This window comes from Cyclospora cayetanensis, unplaced genomic scaffold, assembly GCF_002999335.1.
Source record: "Cyclospora cayetanensis isolate NF1_C8 unplaced genomic scaffold, CcayRef3 CcayRef3_contig_16, whole genome shotgun sequence".
NCBI lineage: Eukaryota > Apicomplexa > Conoidasida > Eucoccidiorida > Eimeriidae > Cyclospora > Cyclospora cayetanensis.
Window position 1 is genome coordinate 9222 of NW_020312103.1, and position 21570 is coordinate 30791.

The window sequence follows — 21570 nt, forward strand, 5'->3', positions numbered from 1 at the left end:
GAACCAGATGATCGAAGCCTTCCGGCTCAGTTTCTTGCCACCGACATGGGTGACGGTCTGAAAGGGAGAGGTTCGCAAAAAAGACAAGTAAAAGACGACAAAAAGCCCTTAATCGTGTTTGTGGTGTGTGGAAATCAGCAAATAGTTTCTCAGATGCCTTCAAAGGTTCCCACAAGACTTGAGTCAGCACTCAGTGCGTGCAAGGAACGATGCATCGATCGATTAAGCACGGATCTGCAAGCTCAAGTCACACCTCGTGCGTTGATGAGTCCTATTTAAACCCCATAATCCAGCAAAAAATTATAACTAGAGATTATAGTTTTGGAAGAAACAAACGAGAATAGGCTAGCGGCTTGCTGGTACACAACAAAGTTTAGGCAAGCGCCCATCGATGCAGACGAGCATGCAAGCGCAAGGAATGTCTGGAACGTGATATGGATGTGAGCTATGAAATAGCGAGAAATATCAAGTATAAAATGGGGGAATTGCATGCAGAGGCGCTTGAAAGCTGCAGACGCCAGCCCGACCCCGCCGTGGCACGCACGGCCAGCTGGTGGAGGGCACCAGCAGGGGCGCTGGACGAGCATTGGGAATATCAGTACCGTCACGGCACAATGCACGTCGGGCAACATAGAAATACGTTTGGTAGACCCGTTCCTCTTCATTTTCCTTTGACCTTTTTGCCAAGTTTAGATTGACACCGTCTTCCAGCTCCCAGCAATGGCACGTCCGCAGCGGAGAAGGCCAGCATTCGGCTGGACACTGTCCGTGCTGGTTGGCGTGCTAGCTTTAAGTTCTACGTTACCTTCTTCACAAACAGGTTTGTTTCAACCATCCTACAGCAAAAAGCAGTCAAAATTTTATGAATGAACCCACTATGCAGTGCCGCCACACGGGGTGGACGATGTGCTAGCTATGATGCGTTGACTGTAGCCTTCCGGTATGCGTAAAGGCTTTCAAGCTGAAACAGGCGCTAAACGTTCTCTTTTCTTGGCTGAAAGTGGCATTTTTGGCACCTGAGAAGCAACAGTCGTCGTCTGAGAAGCAATTCTGCAATAATTGTCGCTGTGGGGTGTCTCCCTGAGTACATTCTTCTGCAGAGTGTGGGCTACGGGATGTACAATCATGGGGTAGTCGGATGTACTGGTAGTGCTTGTTTTAGTGAATTTTGGTGTGAGTGACTTATTAAGATGTGACATCCTAAGAGAGGCATTGCTTTGCTTTGGGGACCTTTGGCTAGCACACCAATTGGGGAGTTTGTGGGTTTTGTCCTTGGGTATGCGTGCTTATTTTACTTCAGACATAGCTTTTCTGTGCATGCGAGGCTCATTGTGTCTGTGGCTTTTGCATTTGTTCAGGTGTCGCCCAAGAATCCGCCCAGGACCAGGTCTGCACAAGCTTGTTAGATGTTTTTCTTGTGATTGACGAGTCTGGTTCTATTGGTTCCTCTAACTATGTGAAGGTACGCGCGTTCTTGGCCGATTTTTACCTTGCAATGCCTGTCACTCCTGAAGACGTTAGAATAGGGCTGCTGACCTTTTCCACCACCTCCAAATTACGCTGGGACCTCTCAGACCCGCGGTCCACTGACCCTGTCTTGGCTGGTGAGTCGATAATGAGCCTTCCATCTCCCACTGGGAATACCTATACTAACCTTGCCCTTGACATGGCCAGTGAGCTCCTCTACGACACTACGAAGGGAGCCAGGAAAGATGTACCGAAGTTGGTTATGGTGATGACAGACGGCGTCAGCAGCAGGGCCGATCTCACACTGGTTTCCGCTACCAACCTGCGTGAAAAAGGAGCCATTATAGTGGTTTTGGGGGTCGGTGCCGGGGTGAAAGCCAAAGAGTGCACCAGTATTGCGGGCTGCGAAAGTGAGACCAACTGCACACGGTACCTTCAGACAGACTGGACGAAAGTTAGTGAAGAAGTCAGCACCATTATTGAGGCTGCTTGCTTAGACTTGGCGAAAGATGCAGTTTGCAGCGAGTGGAGCGACTACGGTCCATGTGAAGGGGAGTGCAGCAAAGAAGGGCTGCAGACCAGCACGCGCACGGAGATCAGTCCACAGAAGCCAGGGACCCCTCCCTGCAGCACTTGCGAAGCCCCTCAGGGTCGCACATGCGCCGAACAAGCACCCGGTCTTACGCGCACCAAGTCTTGCACAATGCCAGTGTGCAAAGTGGATGCCCATTGCGGCGAGTTTGGTGAATGGTCCACTTGGAACACGACTTGCGGGACAGCAACGAGGAGACGACAGAGAAGTAATTATAACTCTCCACCAGCTAGCGGAGGAGGTTTGTCTTGCCTTGAGCAAAACCCTCCTAAAAGTGAGACCGAGGTTGAGATTGTGGACAAGGTTCCTTGCCCAGTTCAGCAGCAGCCCGGCCCTTGGGCTGAATGGAACGAATGTACGGCCACATGCGGAGGTGGCTCAAGATACCGTGGTCGCGTGGGTCTGCCTCAAGAGGGCGACTTGTATGGGGGGGAGACTCTGGAAGCTCAGGGTATTCCAGTAAGAGAAACTGAAGTATGCAATGAAAATCCTTGCCCCATAGATGCTAACTGTGGGGATTGGAACGACTGGACGGACTGCTCTAGGAGCTGTGGAGGTGGCTCTCAAAGTCGTAAGAGGGAGCCGTGGCTTGACAATGCTCAGTTTGGAGGCCGCTCTTGCATTCAGCAGCACCCAGAAGGCCAATCCGCCTTGCGGACGTGCAATGCGCAGCCGTGTCCAGTGGACGAGATCGTAGGAGACTGGGAACTATGGGGCGCCTGCAGTGAAAGATGCGGCCCTGGGGTGCAGGTAAGACATCGTGGGCAATCTAAACAAGAAGCAATGTACGGTGGCAAGACCATCGCCGAACAGAATGAGGAACTCGCCGATGGCGAAAAGATTCTGCTCACGGAGCAAAGGGAGTGCGAGAACAATCCTTGCGGTAAGAGACATCGTCATGATGTAGCCCCAACAAGCTGATGGGAGGTCCCTGAGTATTTTATCATAGTCTATGAAGGTTTCAACCCCGTTCCACGTTTTCCAGCTCGCGTGGGTGCCCGTCTTTGAAGGGTGAGATACCTCGAGTGCAGGGATTTTCTTTGAATGGAAACGGGGTTTTGAGGCAACTTGCGTTCGGAAGGTTCCGTACGAGGGTTAAAGCATTTTGTTGTGCGTAATTACACTGCTCAGGGCCCTGCACTTTGCCCTTTACTGAGTGGACGGACTGTCCAGTTTGCAGTGGGACCCGGTCACGTCAGACGATGGTGATTTTCGACTTCTTTGACGGCAAATGCACTGAACATACAAATGAGGTAGAGAGCTGTGAAAACCATTGCCCCGTAGTACCTGAAGAAGGTGGTGGCGGTGGTGGCACTGGTGGTAGTGGCAGTGGCGCAGGAGGAGGCGGTGGTGGTGAGGCTGGTGAGAGTAGCGAGGAGGAAAAACAAGAAACCGGCGGCTTCCCAACTGCGGCTGTTGCCGGGGGTATTGCTGGCGGTCTTCTTGTTATTGCAGCGGGCGGTGGTGCGGCCTACAGCATGTGAGTCACAGCCCCTCATGCATCAGCTTCTTTTAAGGTTTCAATGCTTATAGTGGTGTTTCTGCCGCTGCCAAGGTATATCCCACACTTTGTGGACAGCTGCCTTGTGGTGTTTCTCTTGTCCTTGCTCCGTTACAATCCTTCTTTGTTTGAGGCTTGTTTGTGAGTGACCTTTAGATCAACTATTCGATGTTCACGCGTTTCATTGCTTGCAGGGCTGGTCAAGGGTCTTCTCCTGTTGTTGAGGTAGAAAATGAAATAGCCCCTGACTCCAGCACTGCTGATATCGCCGAACAGGAAAGGGAGGCCTTGATTAGTCCAGGGGAACAGACTGAGATGTGGTCTGCATGACCGGAGCTGTTGGATTCCTACGCAGCAAGATGTATTTAGTCTGCTGGCGACCCCGGAGACAGGCGACGCTTCCATCTGTATCCCATTTTGGGCTTTGTACATCCTGTGGGTAACAATATAACTGAGGTGTAACCAACTGCAGTGTTACTGCCACCTCTCAATCTCGCGCGAAGTGAGCTCAATATATGCTGTACGCGACAGCACCCTTCCTATTCGTGGTAGGTCTCGGCTATTATTCTTGGGTGTCCTACAGGCACTACACAGATCATTAGAGGGACAAGCCCCTATTGCTGCCAGCGTAGGGGTTGATACCTTTCGGGTTGTGACTGGACCTTCGGTTTTTGTTTGGCAGACAGGAAGTAGCTGACTGGTTGCCCTTCTGCTTGGCTGTTAGCCGAAGCACAAAGAACCGAAGTCCAGGTCGTTCATAATTGCCCCTTTGGGCGCCGGCGTCACGCCCGGTGGTGGGCTCTTGCTGCCGGTCACAGTGTTCCATCAGTAAACGCGAAGTGCATGGTTCTTTCTCTTCAAGTCGTTTCATACATACATGCCAAAATGCGAGAGTGCATTAGACGTGCTGTAGTCCCAGTGGAAAGCCGCAAAGAAACAGCTGCTTGATATCCTTATCAATGCAGCTTTCATTCTTCGACTTCCCAACTCTCTACAGCGCAAACTAACCCGAACACCCGATCACAAGGCTCTGCGAGGTTACGGTGAACGACAAACACGGTTTAGCGGAAGAGGATCCCACTTGCTCGCAGTGTAGCAATCCCTTGGCAGCGCCAGGTTCAGCAGCCCTCGTGTTATAGGGCTCTCCATCACCCAATGAAAGCAGGGTATCGATTCATTCTCCCGATTAGACATTGAGGCATTGCTGCCCTTGTTTAGCTGCTCAGCCTCCCGCGCGTATCTGGCCATAGTGTATCGAGGCAGCGAAGACGGATTTCAGGAACTAATAAAGCTCCTCAAGAACAAGTTGGACCATCAAGTCTCAATGCCCAATAGTATTATCCTAATGTGCCCTTCGCACAACTAGGCTGGACGGTCAAACCAATGGCTCACTGTCAGTATTCGCTCAAGCTGTCGCAGCTGCTGTAGCACTAGACTGTGTCGGCACTGGATAAGCACGCAAAATGTACTTGATTCATAGCAATTTCCTACCTAGGAGGGGGTGACGAGGCCTAAGACCATCTACTGAGGCCCCCTATGCGAGGCACGAACCGATGTTAATTTACCCAGGGCAGAGCATCTGTGGCCCCACTTCCCTTCTCTGGTCCTGCTAGAGTATAGCTCTGCTGGAGACTTCTAAAGGTCGGAAAAGTAACAACATCAGGGACAGAACTAGCAACTCTAGCAGCACAAGCCAGCCACCTGCAAGGCCTCACCAGTGGGGTGCATCTCCCCAGAGCAGCCCTTGCACCACTCTCTCTAAAATTACTCTGCAGAAGAAACACGGTCCAGGATAGGGATAATACAAGCAGAAAAGTTAACGTGGGTTGGCGGGATGTGCGCAAAGCAGTCATGCGCAGTGCGGCTGTGGCCACCGGCCCCTGACTGTCAGCAGCAGCAGCTGCTGCTACACACGGAACAGTGGCAGCAACGCCTAGTTCCTGTATTGGAGGTTCCTGTACCGCATACAGACCCACTCTCTACCGGATGGTTCTTCTTGCCACTGCTGCTGCTGTTCTCTTGAGATGCTTCAGGGAGGGGCTTGTGGCTGGCAGGACACCAGACGAACCACGACAGGTACAGCAGCAGCAGCAGCCGACCGCAGCAGGGTAGGAAGATGTGCAGCGGATGCCCCTTTAGGGGTCTCGCCTTTTATGATTTAACAGAAAGTAATAGGCCCCATCATGATGGCCACAGACTCGGAGCAGCACCAGAGAAGCCCTCTGTCTGGTTCTGTCTCCGTTGTTGCTGCCCACGGCACTGCTGCCAGTCCTAGAGGGACGCTGGAGGGTCGCCTAGGGGCTGAGCTGGAGGGGAGCCAACTGTTGCGGTTTGCATGTCACTGCTGCAAGGGTGTTAACATCATAATATGCAGCAAAACTCCAGACGGCAGTTGGCTGATGCGCCGCGCCCCGCCTGAAGCTCACAGTGCTATTGCAGCCTCGAATACTGTAGAAGATCGGGCTAGTTCCGCCTCCAACGCATTACTCGGAAGTGGATGCAGGGGTCATGAATTCACCGAGGGATGGGTCTGCGAGAGCGAGAATTCCAATAGTCAGGATCAAGTCCCCGTTCAGATTACCATACAGCCCGCACCGGAATGCACTAGAAGTAACACGAGCAGTGATGATGGCCTCAGCCCCAGTCAGCGCGGAAACGAAAGCACCTCCCAGACTGGCCAGCTTGACGGTGCCTCCGCTCTGCTCTCTGAACAGGCGGCAGCAGCTGTAGTATCAGCAGCTGTAGTATCAGCAGCCGCAGTTCCATTAACAGTAGCACCACCAGCGGCGAAGCGCGAGACCGGTAAAACTGCCGTAGCTTTGCGTCCACTAGCGACGAATTCAACAGCGTCAACCTGTTCATCATGGGACAGTGGAGACCTCAGAGGAGGGGACGAGCCCCCCACTCCTCTAGAGGGTAACATTCCTGTCAGAGTCACGCCAAAGGGATCCAAGACAATGGTATATGTGCGGCCGCAGCAGAGAAAGCTGCCCAAAGCTGCTGCGCCACAGGAGAAAGAGCAAGTGAGAAAAGCACAGCAGCAGCAACAGCTCGAAAGTTCCGCTCTAAGTGCAAGCAAACCCGACACGTTAGGTGAGGAGGCAGCCCACGACGCCGTACAGGACAGCCACGGACGAGTCCGTAGGCAGAAACATCAGATGGAGGAATGCGTGAGCAGCAGTCAACACAGCACTGAAAAGAGGATGCAGGGCGAAAACGAGACTTATGAAGGGGGCCGCCCAGGGACAGCTGCTTCTGAAGACTTGGTAAGACAGCAGCAGCAGCAGCAGCAGCAGCACCCAAAGGACCGGCAAGAGGCCAAAGAAGAGTCACAGCAGAGTGAGCCGAAGGCACAGGAACTGTGCCATGTGAGTAGCAGGGATCCTGCGAGCAGTGGCGGTGATTACAGCAGCGTCACCCGCAGCTTCAATGTGGCCGAGGATCCCGTCATTGCGGCTATGGCCCCCTATCTGTCAACGCGCGAGTGTAAAGGAGATGGAAACTGTCTTTATCGAGCCTTCTCTGACCAGGTGCCGTACAAAATTTCCATGGCGTTTTTGGTCTGGCTAGCAGCGAGAGCTAGATTCTTCGTGGGGACTGCAGGTGACCTCGAAACAGCAGTAGCAACTGCAAGAGAGCGAACTTCTCTTTCCTTTGCGTTCGATGTTGCAGCTCTACGGATCTCAGGACCACCATTTGTTTCTACGGTGGCTCGCAGTGGACGTTATGGTGAGGCCTTTGCTGGGGATTCGAGGCATCAGGGCCTCGAAGGCTAGGGGGAATCTCGAACCCACTCTTGTAAATTAGCAGCAGGTGTGATTCTTTATAGGCTCAATTATTCTCATTTTTTTGCGCAGGTGAGATGCAAGGAAACTTTCGAGGCCTTTGTAGACGAAAGTGAGGGCCCATTCGAGCGGTGGATTCAAACCAAAAGGACATATGGAGGTACATGCCAGGAAAATCCATCCCCCTTATAGTGTTATGGGTCATCCCGAGGAGGCGCTTGGGAACTGATAGGTTTCCTTCACGGGGGCTTCTTAAATCCCACACAGTTGAGGCCACATTATGACAAATGCAGTGCAGTCTATTAAATTTTATGGGGGTGGCGCGCTGCTGTATCTCTCAAAGCCGTTGAGGGTGCTATTATATGACACTAGCGATGCCCTTGACTAAGGGAAGCGGCGAGTATGGTTTAGTGCTATTCCACGGAAAAGACAGGAAGGCGCTCAGAATTATTCCTTGCAATCTCTGTAGGTTCATGGGAAGGTGTAACACCCACGGCCCTATCAGTTTTTACTTTTTCAGGGATCTCTTCCTCGTGTTTGCTGGTTTCTGTGTGGCTTGCGTTCAGAGTGGGCAGACTACAGGGAAATGCATGCACTACTGCTGCTCTATGGGACCCCCATATTTGTTTTTGATGAGCACTTGCAGTTGTTGCAGGCTTTCGAGCCAGACGCAGAGAAGAGGAGGCCACCCGGTCCTGACGGGTCGATCCTGACGCCGTTTCGGGTTATTTGGCATGGCAAGCTGGGCCATTACACTTCGGTAAACTATGCACCCAATCCTTAACAGTTGTATACCACATCGAGGCCCCTGATACGCAGTGAATAGAGGAGCCTAGGGAGTCACGTGGCTGTGGAGTTACATGGCTCTCTAGCTTTAAATGTGCACTATTTTCCCTGGTGGTGGTAGGCTTGATCCTTTGTTGCGCATAGTGGGCCCTTATAGGTTGGAAAGGGTCTATTTAAGTGCCCTGCTCTCTTCTGTGTGGGGTGATTGTGATTTTGCAGCTTCACTACGTGAAGGAAGGATTCCCAATAGCCCGCGGCTTGACAATCGGTGCACTTGAAGCCGAGGGCCTCGCCCGTTTGGTTCTTTCCCAATTATCAGGAGAAACCGAAATGGAGGCCTCACAGGGAGCCTCTACGGGGGATGGCAATGTGGCGCTTCCTGCTGCCCTGGAGGAAGAGGCTCTAGCGGAGTGTCTGCAGGTCAGTACAGAAGAGCTGGCGGACCTCGCAGCGGAACAGGCAATGATACTGGCTGCTATTAAGAGGCAGAGAATGCAGGAGCTGCTGCCTCAGACCACACGTATGGTTGACAAAATCTGGAATGAGGCTAGGAAAGAACAAGAGATGTGGACAGTTCGTTTGGCAAAGTGTCCACAGGAATCCTCCCTACTGCCTCCCAGAAGGGAATCAGCGCAGCGAATGATGCCTTGGAGAGCTATAGATGGGCTCACAGGTGCAGCACCAGGACTGGCAGCAGCGGCTGCCGCACCCGCGGTAGAAGGATTCGCCGCCAATGTGCGAACCTCTGCCCCCCCCTTCCAATCCTTCAGGAGGCCCATCCAAGGGTCTTCATGCTCACCTTCGACGGTTTGTTATGTCGAGGATGGTGGTGTCTTTGAAGGGAACCCTTCCCGTGTTGAAGGGCGCACTGGAAATTCAAGGGGTGAAAACTGCACCAGCCAAGCAATCAGGTATACAAGGCCACAAGTGTGGCAGGAGCAACAGCTGAAATTGCCAGCTATTGCAACTGCCTCGAGTGCGACGGCGCGCCTTAGTCAAGGTCCGCCGGGGCCTGCGGTGGTCTCTACGCCGGTGCGGGGGCCCCCCCCAATGGCGGCCTCTAGAGGCTCCTTATACCAGCAGCAGTTTGCTTCTGCCTCAGGATTTGTTGAGCAGCAGCGACACCGCATGCGCCTTTCCGCCCCTGGAGGCTCCGTATACCAGCAGCAGGTTGCTTCTGCCCCCGAATTTGTTGAGCAGCAGCGACAATGCATGCGCCTTTCCGACGGGCGGCTCGTGGCTGTGCCCCCCATGGGGAACGGGGGGCCTGTGAGGCACGGCACGCTCCAGAAAAGGCAGGCAGACCTGCAGCAGGAATCGCTCTCTGGAGCAGTGACGAGGCAAGAAGGCGGGAGCACTAGACTTCCGCCTGAGGAAGCCTCCTGGTTTGTCAGATGGTTGGGCAGCGGCAGCCAAGGAAGGTGACTACGCCTTTCCTTCAGGTATTCTCTTTGTATTCTAGAAAGGCAGGAGCGGCGACTGCAGCAGCATCGTCAGTGCTAGAGGCCTTGTAATGGCTTGAGCTAAAGTATCAGTAGGGCCCGTGGCCTTGAGCAGCCCTCTGTGCACGCAGAAGGCTGCGAGCCCTATTGTCAAAACCAATTATTCACTAGCAAGAGTCGCTCCTATCCACATTGTGGGCGCTGAAGGTGCCCAGTAATGCGCCCTTGGCGATGCCACGGAAGACAGCACTGGTTACAGTATGTCTGCAGCTGCAAGCGGCAGCGGTGGTGTTTGCAAAGTCCACACCTCCTTGCAACGGGTGGCTCTTTGGGTCTCCCAAACTTCGGGGAGGCCCCTGTGCAAGCTCCTGCACCACTCAAAGAACCTCAAAACTTTTGTCGTTTCTCATTGCACCATTAAGCTAAATCCCCTGATAGACTTTTCCATTGAAAAAGACAGTCCCTCACGAGGTCAACTTAATTGGCGTCGTTTCCTTCTAGGGTAGTGGAGGCCGCCAGGGAGCTGGTACATGAGACTAGATACTGGGCAGGCCACGACCAGTCTCACAGAGGTGCTGAGTACATCCCGGAACCCCACTAGAGACTATAAATGCCATTTTGGGAATCCCTAATCTCGCAGGACCCCCCAACGGGGCATTGTGGTGGGCGACTCGCAAACCCCTGCCCCTAGTAGAAGTCACTTGCACACAGCAGCCTCATCGGAGGTTCTAAGCGCCTCTAAATAAGGTCCCTAATTCCCGCCATGCCGCATGAGCTTCTCGACAAAGGAAGATTCAGGGGCCTCTGACCCGTGACCATCGACAATATGGTGCTCGGGGGTCTCCTCTTGAGGCAGTTGGGATTCTGCCTCCATCTGTACCTCTTGCATCTTAGGAAGAAAAAACATGATTCCAAGAGATACGAGCACCAAGATCACCAAGGGCTGCCGCAGAAGATCAAAGAGGTTAAATCCTCCCTGCACAGGGAAGTAGCGGGGAACTCCAGTTGGCACCACCCGCAAGGGCACCGGCAGGGGAGTTGTACTTGATGCGACCATGTATTCGTTCAACAAGTATACCTCAATGATACTGCTACCAGTGCCCTTAATAGAGACTTGGTACTTTGGGAAGAGGAGGCTCGGATGCAGGAACTCCAGCAGGTAGGACCCCGGCAGAAGAGGCGGCAGGTGGAATTCGGCCGATATGTTAGAGGCACCCGGTAAGATGCCCTGCACCGCAGAAGAGCTTTCTGGAAAGCTCTTGTGAGGCAGTGCTCGCAGCAAGGTTGCACTGGTCAGAGGCGTTCCATTGAGGCTTATGGTGAGGCCAGGAATCTGAGACGGGTTGCATACGATGGAACCCCACACTCCCTGAGCACCTCCATCGCCACTTGGCCCTTGCTTGGATACAGCTGGTGGGGCCTTTGTGGCAAATCCTGTAGCCGCAAGGCATAGGCCTAACACTACTCCTACAAACCGCCCCAACATCGCCGTGCGGACCTGAGAAGGATGACGGCAGCAGCCTACGAGAAGGGACAGCCCGGAAGGACCCAACCTCGCCTATGGACAATAGATGCAAGAACCCTCCAAGGGGCAAGGCGGCTAAAATAGAAACAGCCCGAGGGGGCTTCCCTGGGAGGGCCCCCTGGAGGTAAACTTGGCGAGTTTGTCGAGCTCTTTGTTTCGAGATCGCGTAGAGCTGAATCTACCATCAATATTAATCAAGGAATACGGATGAAGGGGGAAAGTAGACCCGAGGCCACGCTTTCGGGAAGGCCCTTTCAGCAGGCATGTTTCTGTGTGGAGGGCCCCAGTCGCCACTTGCCATCCCGGGGAGGCTCGATGTTTTTGTATTACTCAATTCTCTTCTATTAGCACCCGCTACATTCTGTTGTGTGGCGCAGGGGTGTCTTGTTGCTTTTGTGTTTAATAGGTACTCAAAGAGGCTCCTTCCAGCCGCTCCGCGTGTGAGACTGCCAGAATCCCTCCTTGCTGCTCATCTCTAGCTTCAAATACGTGGGAAAGCAGGGGGGAGTCTTATGTAGACTACTGGCCTATGGCACGTTTCCTGTCATTGCCAAGGAAATTAATGAATTTGTTCAGGGGGGTGGTGCGGTGCATCGGCGAGCCTCTGTAGCAGAGGCGTTGTTGGCAACTTTAACGTGTGCTCCGGCTTGTCTAATTTTAGAGACGCCCTAGATTATTTATTTTTGTTGGTTTTCATATGTTAGAAGGAAGGACCACCCCGCACTTCTTTCGGCAAAGATAACGGAAGGCCAACCAAGTAGCGCTCCAACGTACTGCCCCGTCGAGGAATGATAATTGAGATTATTTAGCTGCCCTTATCATGTAAAGGCCTCACAGACTCAGATTATGAATAGGACTGAGAGGCCACTCGAAAGAGTTACTGGTGGTGGGTAAAGAAACATTTTAGAAACTTCAGCCCCCATCTAGCCGTGCTCCAGAGGAAATATGCAAACATTTTAACACTTATCAGTAATGGGAAGATGTGGGATCACGACGCGAAGCCGTAGCCTTACGGACTCCGCCTGTTGCTACTGCTCCTCATTGCTTGCCTTTGCTGTGGTACATAACGTCGGTGCACCTGGCGCACGCGAATGGGGTATCCTCAACGGCAGAACCAACGGCTTTCCCTGCAGCTGCTATTACCGTTGCTGGATATGCGACATTTGGTAGGTCTTCGGTGGTCGCGAGCCCCTGAGAATGCGAGGGGTCCCTCATCCAACACCTGCAGAACGGTAGCAGCATAAACGCATAGCATAAAGGAACTCGCTAACAGTGACCTAAAGCAGAGGAAGTGAGCTTCATCTGATAGTCCTTAAATCGTCCTGTGGCTTGTAAGGGCTCAGAGCTTTGTAGCCTCCTTCCGGTATACGTCAGCTGGGTCCTGAGACCCTGTAGCACAGTGCATCTACTGCTATTTCGCGTCATTCATCGGTTGCTTATCGCCGTCTATCCCTCTACCTCTTTGGGTTCCTTTTTGTTGTGCTTCAACTGAAAATTATCAGGCCACGTCTAATGCTGGGTAAGCTTTTGGTGCGCTTTCTCGCTGTAGCGTAGCGACTCCTCACCTCTGGCATTTCAGCCCCTGGGCCCTGTAGAGCCTCAGCCCCAAACCTGACTTTGATGCGGCCGCTTCCAGCGACGCGAGGGCCTCTCCTGCACCTCCCTCTTCTCTTAGGTGGTCTTCCGCAGCTTCTGGACCCCTAAGCACAACTTCGGAACACTGCAACAGCCACCGCAAATCGTCCACGTAGGAACGGCAGTGTGCAGGTGTTCTTCTCCCCGAGGTTTGCTGCCCCGGAGGGAACTGAAAATGCGGAGCTGGCCGTAATAGCTTCGCTTGTGGGAGCAGCTTTCGCAGTTCCTCGTGGCTCTCCCTACTCTGCACGCATAAAAAACGCTATATCGTAGTGCACGTGCAACTCCTAAACTATAAATGCACATCCACCCCCGATCAGCATGCTTTCCATTCCGTTCGTTTCTACCTGTTCCGGCGCAGAAAGGTAGTACAATTACCAGGCAGTGGCTACCTTTCAGTGACACAACCAGTAGCTGAACTGAGAAGGGCATTACCGGAGCATCAATAGTCAGCTTCAAGTCGTTAAGAGACCCCAAACGGGAGTGCCCCCTTGGGCAATCCTTCTGCTGCTGCCCTGCCCTCGTAAAGAGCCAGTGAAGATCTTGGCGAAGGAGCAAAAGGAGCGTCCACAGCCGCTCAGCCTCGGCCGCTTTGCGGGGTGCTACAGCATAGTGCATGCGGGGCCATCCCATCTGCAGGAGTCACGGTAGCAAGAACACGAGAATCAGACTGCTGTGTGCTAAGCTCGAAGAGGTTCGAAAAATGCAGTGATACACAGAGCATATGGACGCTACAAAGAAAGAGAGTCACAAAAAAATAGGAAGAAGCGAAAAGGCAAAACGAATGGATGCAAGCGGACTGTAGAAGGGGAGACCGATCCAAATAAAGGACGAAGACGCACCTCAAAGATGGACTTCAAAGGTTCGTAAAATCCGAGAGTCCTTGCCAATTCGCCTCCTTTTGAACCCAACAGGTCGCACACCTTGCGGGTGCGGTGTACACACAGGGCCCTCCGTAGTCCGTGAGGCATCCTCCAAAAGGTCTCCTCCGCCAGATGGGGAGTCAGGGGGGCCACCAGTGGCAGCAATGCCAGCAAAGAAATAGCGAGTACTGTCTGCGCACCGCAGCAGTTGCACGAAGAGGCAACATGACTAAAAGCGAGCAAAGGGACACTCGTGAGAGGGCCTCAGGCTAGCCACGTAGAAAAATTAGGACTGGAGAAGTGTAGGAAAAGGTTCCCCAATACATTGAAGCAGGAGCACTCAGACGCGGTAAAGAAAGGTGCTTATGGACAAAGGGTTACATGACCTGGCAACTGCGTCTGCGGTAGCCTCCATAGTGGTCGAGGTATAGTCTGTCCTTCGCTGTTTCGAGATATGTTGCTGACAGATCCTCAGAGACAAATCGAAGAAGCAAACGCAAAGCCTGAGCAACACGAACACGCATACACACCGCTTACAGCGCCAGCTGCAGCAGCTTATGCGCCAGTGATATCGTATTCATGCCCTCTACAAAATGAGCACTAAAAAGCATTTAAAGGAATTACGGAGGACGAGAGGATGTTGTGGCAAATAGAACAACAAATAAAAAAGCACCTTGTTTGATTGTAGCGTTTCGTAGGCTGTGCCCATCCCGTCGGCCAGGGCCTTGAGCCTCAGTATCATGCCTACATCAAGAAGCGGTAAGTCCTCTAAAGAGACGGCGTGCTGCAGAAACATCGAATTCCTTCGGGTTATGTTTTTGCTACTCTTGCTGGATTGTAGTCAGTGCGAAGCGTCCCAATACCAATTTTCAACTCTGACATCGCCTCCACAAGTAGTGCTTTGTGCCTGTTTTTGCGGGCAGCTATTATTGCAGCCATTACAGCTCTTGGTGTCCCTCGTGCTCCAACAAGTGCTCTATCGCCTGTTACTGCGGCTTCTCCCAACCTGCAACCAGCGTGCTGATCCGCTTACTACTGCCCTTGCGAGCTCTCCTACTAGGTGCTTACAGTTCTGAGGTCAAAGTCTTGAAGGGCGCCGATGAGGTACTTAAATAAATTTCTCAGCTTGATATAGGCAGCGCTGGATGCATGCACTGCAGTGTCTCTACTCCGTCGCTGCTCCGGACCCCAGGAAGGACACGCCATATCCGTCCCAAAGTCCAGAGATCCAACAAACAGACGCAAAACGTCAGCCCCGTACATCAGCTGCCCATCCTTCCGTTGCCGCTGCTGAGAGAGCTGCTGGGGCTGTGACATGGTCGGGATGCTCGACGCAGCAGAAGGCAACGCTTTCGTTGCTGTGACCGCTTGTTGGGCTTCTCGTTCAGCAGTGAAGAAGAGGGCCGGCGACAAGGCGGTACCCTTGGACTTGCTTAATTTGTTTCCCTGGAGGAAATACATACATATGATACACAAGAACCCCAGTGCAGCACACAGCAGGAGGTTCAAGAGCCAAGGTACGACAAGATGGAGGGGGGAACATAGCTGCAGTAGACCTACGCTCGAGTCTACAACAAACCCATGAGTCACAACCAAGTTGAATGGAAGCTTTGGTATATCCCACTCTCCCAAATCTTCCCCTGCGAGCGGCTGTCGATCAGCTCCTGGCCCAGCAATCCCTGGTGCGAGCTGGTCTGTTTGTCGCTTAAACATGCATCGCGTGTCGGGGGTGTCTCCAGGTTGCAAAGCCTCAGCAGTCCTCTCCCACTTTGCCTGCTGCCGACGGAGGGCTTCCCGGGCGCCTGCGTGAGAGAGCAACATGCTCTGGAACCATCCTCTGCTCTGATCTGACCCCTCAATAACAAGGCAGCAATAGGGCTCTGCCCTTCCTTCGTGACGCTGCTGCTGTTGCTGAGACACCTGAGGTGGCGGCTGCTGCTGAGGCTGCACGCTCGGTTGCTGGTGCTGACTGCACTGCGCCTGCTGCTGCAGCTTTTTTGGAAGATGTTGGCTTAGAAGAGCATTAGCGCTTGCTGTCCACCGCTGGATAAACTTGTGAGCCGTTAGCCAAGCAGAAGCTGCATCAAACCACACGTCGAAGGTCGCTCCACACCAGTTGCGACTCCGAAGCCTGTAGAACAGCAGAAACCCAAAACCACAGCACCCAAACGCCGCAGTCCCCCATGAATATGCAACTTCCTGCACTTGGTGTGCCACTGTTGTCTCTGTTGCTCCTGCATTCTGCGAAGCTCCAAAGGCGCAGAAACGCACTATTTACCTGGATAGTAGGCCTTCTGTTGTTTTACTTGTTGTTGCTCCCGGTATTTCGGCATATACATCCAGGTCCTCATCGAGCCCCAGCTGCGTCCATCCTGCCTCTGTTCCCTTTTCGAGATTGAGGGCTGCTTCACACAGTGCATCCAGGCCTTTTACTTTGGGTTTCTTAAGAAGGGGAATCGGTAGTCCCCATAGTCGCTGTCGAGAGATACACCACGTAGACGGCCGTGTCAACAAAGCGGCCCGGATGCGCTCATATCCAGGAGCAGCTGCTCCTTTAGAACCCGCTTGTGGTGCTGCTTGCATTTCGTCTGCCGCTGATTTCTTGCGGCCTTCGCTTTTTGCGTCTTCCGTCGAAGTACCTTTGAAATTGTCGCCCTCCTGTGTCCCTTCCTTGATGTCATGTTGCTGCTGCACGTTGTGGCTGCGCCGAGCGGGCAGCCACCTGATGCTGTGCAAGTCCCTAAGAACCCGTGGCAGGAGCCCCCTCAAGTTATAGTGCAGTTGGGGTGTCGCGCGGAGAAGAAGAGGGCAGCCGCGTCGCTCGTCGTACGGAAAAGGTAACACCAATCGTTGCTGCAAAGACGGATACAAACACCAGAACAAGCAGGATACCACCGACGTCCAGTGGTGTTTGCTTATGCTACTGCACTCGGGGAGACTTTCGGGGCGCTCCTCGAATGGGCAGTGCATCTTGATGAGAGGCACCGGTAGGCACCTTCCTCCCCACACTTGCACGGCCCCCAGAGATACTTACGGTCAGCAGCAGAGTGTTCTTACGACGCAGAAAAGCACAAATTTCATCCTCGCCCCCTTTCAATGCCTCAAGCCCTTTAAAGGGATCGCTGCCGATGCCTCCCAGAAAGGTGCCCTGGGGGCCGACAGGGCACAGAAGGGGAGCCCCCGCGGCTGCTGCCGCTTCTTCTTCTTCCAGTTCAGGGAGCAGGGGCACCCGGAATGAGCTTGTGTTGCCTCCAGCTCGTTTAACAACCAGAAAGGTCCCCCGCCCTGCTCGCTCGCCTGCAGAAACAAATTGGCACAATCTAGAAAGCGCACATGAGGATTAAAGGAACGCGTCTGTCGTCATAGCCGTCTGCCTTGTCGATAAGGGTCCTCCCATCGGGTCTAGCCGTTCATTAGGAATCTAAAAGTTGCAAGGGCAGCTTCTTCGCGCAACTTTGATCTTTGCGGAAGCCCTAGGGCTGTCCAGGTAGTAGAACGGGGGCTATCAATGGAAATTGGGCGTCTGCGCACAGAGCCGAAAGTCCTCTTGAGAATGTGCTGGGGCCACGTGAAGGACGGCAGTGCCCTTATCGACTTCCACCACGGGGTCCAGCAGGACGGGGCAAGTCACACTGCTCGCCACAGGATGAACGTATCTGGGAGGAGCAGCAAGGCGCCAAGGCAGTGCAGTACGAGTTAGAGGCATAGAAGCAAACGATCACACTGTCAGAGGCAGAACCATATGTCTGTTCGTTTATTGCACACATAGAGACAGAAAGGCACTCATGCAGACACACCCACGGAATTGATGCATGCAAGCACGCAAAATGAACAGCAGCGGCAAAGAAAAAGGCGTACATCTGCGGTGGCAACCAGGGAACGAGTACCGAGAGGCCTTTAAGGAAGCTTGTTAAAAAAGCTTGGACGTGCCTTGACCCACCGCAGTCCGCCCAATTGATCTCCGGAAAGTGTGCCGATCTGTTCTGCAGTCCAGGAGGCCTCTGCGCTCCTCAAAGCCTCCATAAAAGACGGTACGCACTTTTCCCCCACTAGCCATATTTCCTCTTTTGTGCCCCCTGTCTCTGAGGGGCAGCACGCGTCCGAAAGTCCATGGGAGCCTTTCATGGAGGCTTTAAGGATGGCGTATTGCGCTTTGGGGTGGAGCGCGAGGGCTCTGCTGGCGGGGACTGTAAAGGGAGTGGTAGTCCACGAAACGAAGTACCACGGGCCTCGCGTTTGCTTGAAGAGAGGCAAGGTTCGCTCTGGGAGAGATGGAGGCTCTTGCAGCAAGAACTTCAGGTAGAGGCACTCTCTGTTCGTGGGTTTAAAGATCACCTCGCTGTCTGATACGGCCGAGAGGCTTGCAGTGCTCCAATAAACAGGAAAGCGAGAGGGGGATATGAGACCCTGAACAGAAGTGGTCAGGATGATTCGCGAGCAGACAACCGCATCTTTCTCCCTGGCCGCAGGCCAGCATGTGTCTGCGTGCTGTTGCCCCAACGGAGCGCAGAGCTGCAGCTGCCTCCTTGCCTCCTACCCCCGTTCCCTCCACTCTCTCCCCCTTTGTGCCTGTGTGACCATGCAAGCATCCTCCGTGGAATATGACGCGGCCGTTGCCGCAGCAGACTGACCTGGTTCCACAGGAGCGCGAAGAGCCGCAGTTCCTTGGCCTTGAAGTCGGTGTCCAGCGTTTTGTAAGCATCTTCCCAATGTGCCCACACACCAAACCTGCGCATGCATTTACATGAGAGGACTCACGGTAGCGGGCAGAGATGCAAGAGGAGGGGCCATATGAGAAGCGAAGGCTGGGATGTAGGCAAGCACGCAAGCAGGCATATAGGTGGAAGGGGGACTGAGCTAGCTGTGAAGTACCAAAGATAAGTGGGAAACGATACGAACATGAACTACATGCATACATGCATAAGGAAAACGAGGATGGCGCAAGGAAGCAAGGAGCATCAGACCCTTGCTGCGCAGAGATGTTAACTGGGGGCGTAGGGAGATAGACGAGTAGGCCAATGTATGCGCATGCATTAAGCACTTGGCGGCAGTACAGGGACAAATGCAAGCGGAACGGAGCCCCTACAAATCAGGAGTGCTAGGAAAGTTCTCAAAACAGAACCACGAGAGACTTCAACCAGACGTCCGCACACGCGAGCGATTGCCCTAGAAAACGCCGGAAGGGGAGGAGGGAGACAGCAGCCACACAAGCATTGCAAGGGAAATACAGGGGATGCATGCACAGAAGTCCGTAGGTTGATAAAGACGGGAGAGGAGCTCTTGAAAGCGCGCCAAAGCACCGCATAGGATGTGCTTTTGCGTGCCTCCCGTCAAAAGCAGGGAAGAGCAAATCATGCTCCAGCTGCCGGGACGGGCTCACCGCTCAAACGCTTTTTGTTGCTGTGAAGCAAAGTGAAGAGCCACAAGGCGGGCCCTCCTACGCAGAGATTCAGACTCGCCCTCTTCTTCTTTGCTGCGGCTCGGTCTAGTATCGCTGCTGGCATCCGCGGGGTTCCCTTCTCTTCGTTGCAGCCCGCTGAGGATGGGGAAATGCGCTGGTGAAGCTTCCCCTCCTTTCCGTTGCGCCTCCTCAGCAGCGGCAGCTCGCAGCTCGATGGGCAAGCCGTGGCAGTCCCAGCCGGGCAGGAGGTGGCAGCAACGGCGTTGCAATAGCGCTGCTCTAACGGCAAAATCCTTCAGGCACTTGTTTACTGCGTGGCCTAAGTGAGGCTCTCCATTGGCATACGGAGGGCCGTCCAGCAGCAGCACGTTGCTGCTGCTGCGATCCTCACTGTTCGGAGGCGTAAGCGCAAACCCGAGAGCGTCGAGCCACGCATCTGATATCTCCGACTGCTCCATGTGGCCTGTGTCAATGTTGCTGGTTCCGCCACTGGAGTTGTTGTTGCTGCTGCTGCCGCTCGTGTTATGCTCCTGCGCCCATCTGTTGAGACACCATATCTGCAGGAGCAGCCGCTCATAGGTTCGGTGCCGTCGCCATAGCCGTTGCACCGCTAATTCAGACCTCCAGATATCCCCACGAAGCCGCAGGGGAGAGCGCGGGAGAAGCACCGTAGACGAAAACGCATGCGAACTGCTGCTGCCACGCGTCCTCCCACTGCTCGCGGCTGGATCAGCGGCCTTAACGTCGCCCGGTGTGTTGCTGCTATCAGCGCTTCCGTTGGCGTTGGTGGTGCTGCTGAAAATGCTGCGCTTGGAGTCGCAATGGGTATGATCGGCGCGGGTGTAGCTGACACGGCGTCTGCCGCTGCCCAGTGCCCCGAAGCCATGGCATGCATGGCTTCTGCAGCTAAGGAAGCCCCAGCGATCCGCTTTCGAAGGTGGTTCTGTTGCTGTGGCCGCTGCTAGGCAACATGTAATTCTGCAGGGGATGCAGGCATTGTAGCAGCGGCTCTGGCTCCTCACATTGTTACTACCTGGCGCAGCAACAGCAAAGAGGGTGGCATGCCCTTTCGGCTGCTGCCGCGATTTCAGCAGCACACTCGAGGCAGCCCCAGTGCAAGCCGTCACCAGGAAGAGATGCAGCAGCACGAGCAGCAGCAACTGCCGCAGGGAGCGACACACCGACTTTGTTCTCCACTTTAAAGCACCCTCCTGCTTCTTATGCGGAGAGTGTCTTTGGTAAGTACCCACGGGGCCCTGTAGACCCCAGGGTAGGGATACTCCCATTGGAGTCCATCTGAGGCCATCCGCTGCCGACTGAAGACACCTCTCCTGGTGTGGCAAGTTGAGGGGCCAGCCATTAAGACCCTTAATCCTTGAAAATACCAAATGTAAACGGTGCAGCCATATGGCGAAATCGAGTCGCTCCCCGAGATTTGTTGCGTATTCAGCCTTTTTCGCAAGCGGGGCCCCGCAGGGGATATCCGAGGCGTCGAGGGGGCCCTTGCTGCTAGTCCTCACGTTGTTGTTGTCTGCACTGCGATGACTGGAGTTTTGTCTGTAGCTTGCTGTATACTGCTCTGTTTTCTGCTGAAGTGACTGAGAAGAGCAATGGGCACAGCTGAGAGCTTAGGTGTCTCGAGACCCCGTTAGGTCTGCGGAGGCGAGCCGGTGATACACGCAGATTCTTCCACCGGCTTAACTTGCTGCTGAACTAATTTCGTTAGTCATGATCGTATTGTGGCCCGTGATAGGTATCCCATTGCCTTGGTCCCCGCGCAAGGCTCTCAATACCACCAAACACTTGATCAGTACAGCTTCAGCGTCACTACCGAGTAAGCCGGCAGTCCCAAGGGCAAACGGGTGTACCTCTGTATATATTCCGTCTCTGAGCCTATGCAACTATGAGGCTTTCTCCGGTGAAGGTTCAGTTGCGGCCGCTTGGTCCACCCTCCTCCTTGTCTCAACGATTTAAAAAACGCCAACTGCAGCCCATGAGCTGTTTTGACACCACTTCAACACTAAGAGCACAGAAAGCATCTAAACCAGAAAATCGATTAATTATAGCGTGTTTTGGTCTCCAGGGGGCACTTATTGGAAAGCAGTGGCAAAAGGTGGCAACATTTCGGCAGCATGTACCTCAGCAGAAAGCTACAGTCCACGGCAAAGACTGATATAGCACCCTATCTATGTCTCCTTCTTAAGGAATGAGACCGCCATGATGTTCGTATTCCTTGCTACCTACGAAGAACCATGCTTCCTAAGAGCCATTTACTTGTCATCCCCCTGCAGAGGAGGGCAATCTCTGTATCACATTGCAAAAAAGAAGAAACAGTGCAGAATGGAGGGGGTTGGGGGGTGACCATTTATTTTGTGAAAAGAGCAGCCTAGATGCATACACCCAGACAGCAGAGGATCTTATACAAACAGCAGCTTCAGGGGTGACGCTGCCTTTGTAAGACACCAGCACGGGCAGCAGGCTCCCCCTTTGCCCATCTGGCACTAGAAAGTCGAGGAGCGTTCATTATTCACAGGGCCGCCTCTCGGAGAGTAAGCAGATCCTGCGTGGGGTGT

The 21570-nt window shown here is 53.7% G+C and overlaps 4 protein-coding genes across 4 annotated transcripts; 2 read left to right on the plus strand and 2 right to left on the minus strand.

Moving 5' to 3' along the window:
• The first annotated feature begins 476 nt into the window (after nucleotides 1-476).
• Nucleotides 477-3890, plus strand: LOC34622456 (coadhesin). Its single transcript, XM_026336995.1, has 4 exons — nucleotides 477-645; nucleotides 1359-2942; nucleotides 3191-3539; nucleotides 3755-3890. The coding sequence occupies exons 1-4, from the start codon at nucleotides 477-479 to the stop codon at nucleotides 3888-3890; spliced, it is 2238 nt and encodes a 745-aa protein (XP_026192780.1).
• A 1853-nt stretch (nucleotides 3891-5743) lies between these two features.
• Nucleotides 5744-9556, plus strand: LOC34622455. Its single transcript, XM_026336996.1, has 8 exons — nucleotides 5744-6286; nucleotides 6359-6476; nucleotides 6654-7090; nucleotides 7233-7289; nucleotides 7418-7505; nucleotides 7912-8105; nucleotides 8351-9163; nucleotides 9296-9556. Exons 1-8 carry the CDS (start codon nucleotides 5744-5746, stop codon nucleotides 9554-9556), a joined length of 2511 nt encoding a protein of 836 aa, XP_026192781.1.
• A 768-nt stretch (nucleotides 9557-10324) lies between these two features.
• On the minus strand, nucleotides 10325-11059 carry LOC113147212 (ER membrane protein complex subunit 7-like). The gene has a single exon (XM_026336990.1). The coding sequence runs from the start codon at nucleotides 11057-11059 to the stop codon at nucleotides 10325-10327; it is 735 nt and encodes a 244-aa protein (XP_026192775.1).
• A 1600-nt stretch (nucleotides 11060-12659) lies between these two features.
• On the minus strand, nucleotides 12660-19994 carry LOC34622454 (isoleucine--tRNA ligase). The gene is made up of 14 exons (XM_026336997.1): nucleotides 19960-19994; nucleotides 18977-19789; nucleotides 18228-18324; nucleotides 17537-18003; nucleotides 17128-17252; nucleotides 16632-16893; nucleotides 16067-16360; nucleotides 15157-15658; nucleotides 14665-15042; nucleotides 14270-14380; nucleotides 13983-14099; nucleotides 13604-13788; nucleotides 13169-13367; nucleotides 12660-12977 (listed from the first exon to the last, which is right to left on the minus strand). Exons 1-14 carry the CDS (start codon nucleotides 19992-19994, stop codon nucleotides 12660-12662), a joined length of 3903 nt encoding a protein of 1300 aa, XP_026192782.1.
• Between the last annotated feature and the right edge of the window lie 1576 nt (nucleotides 19995-21570).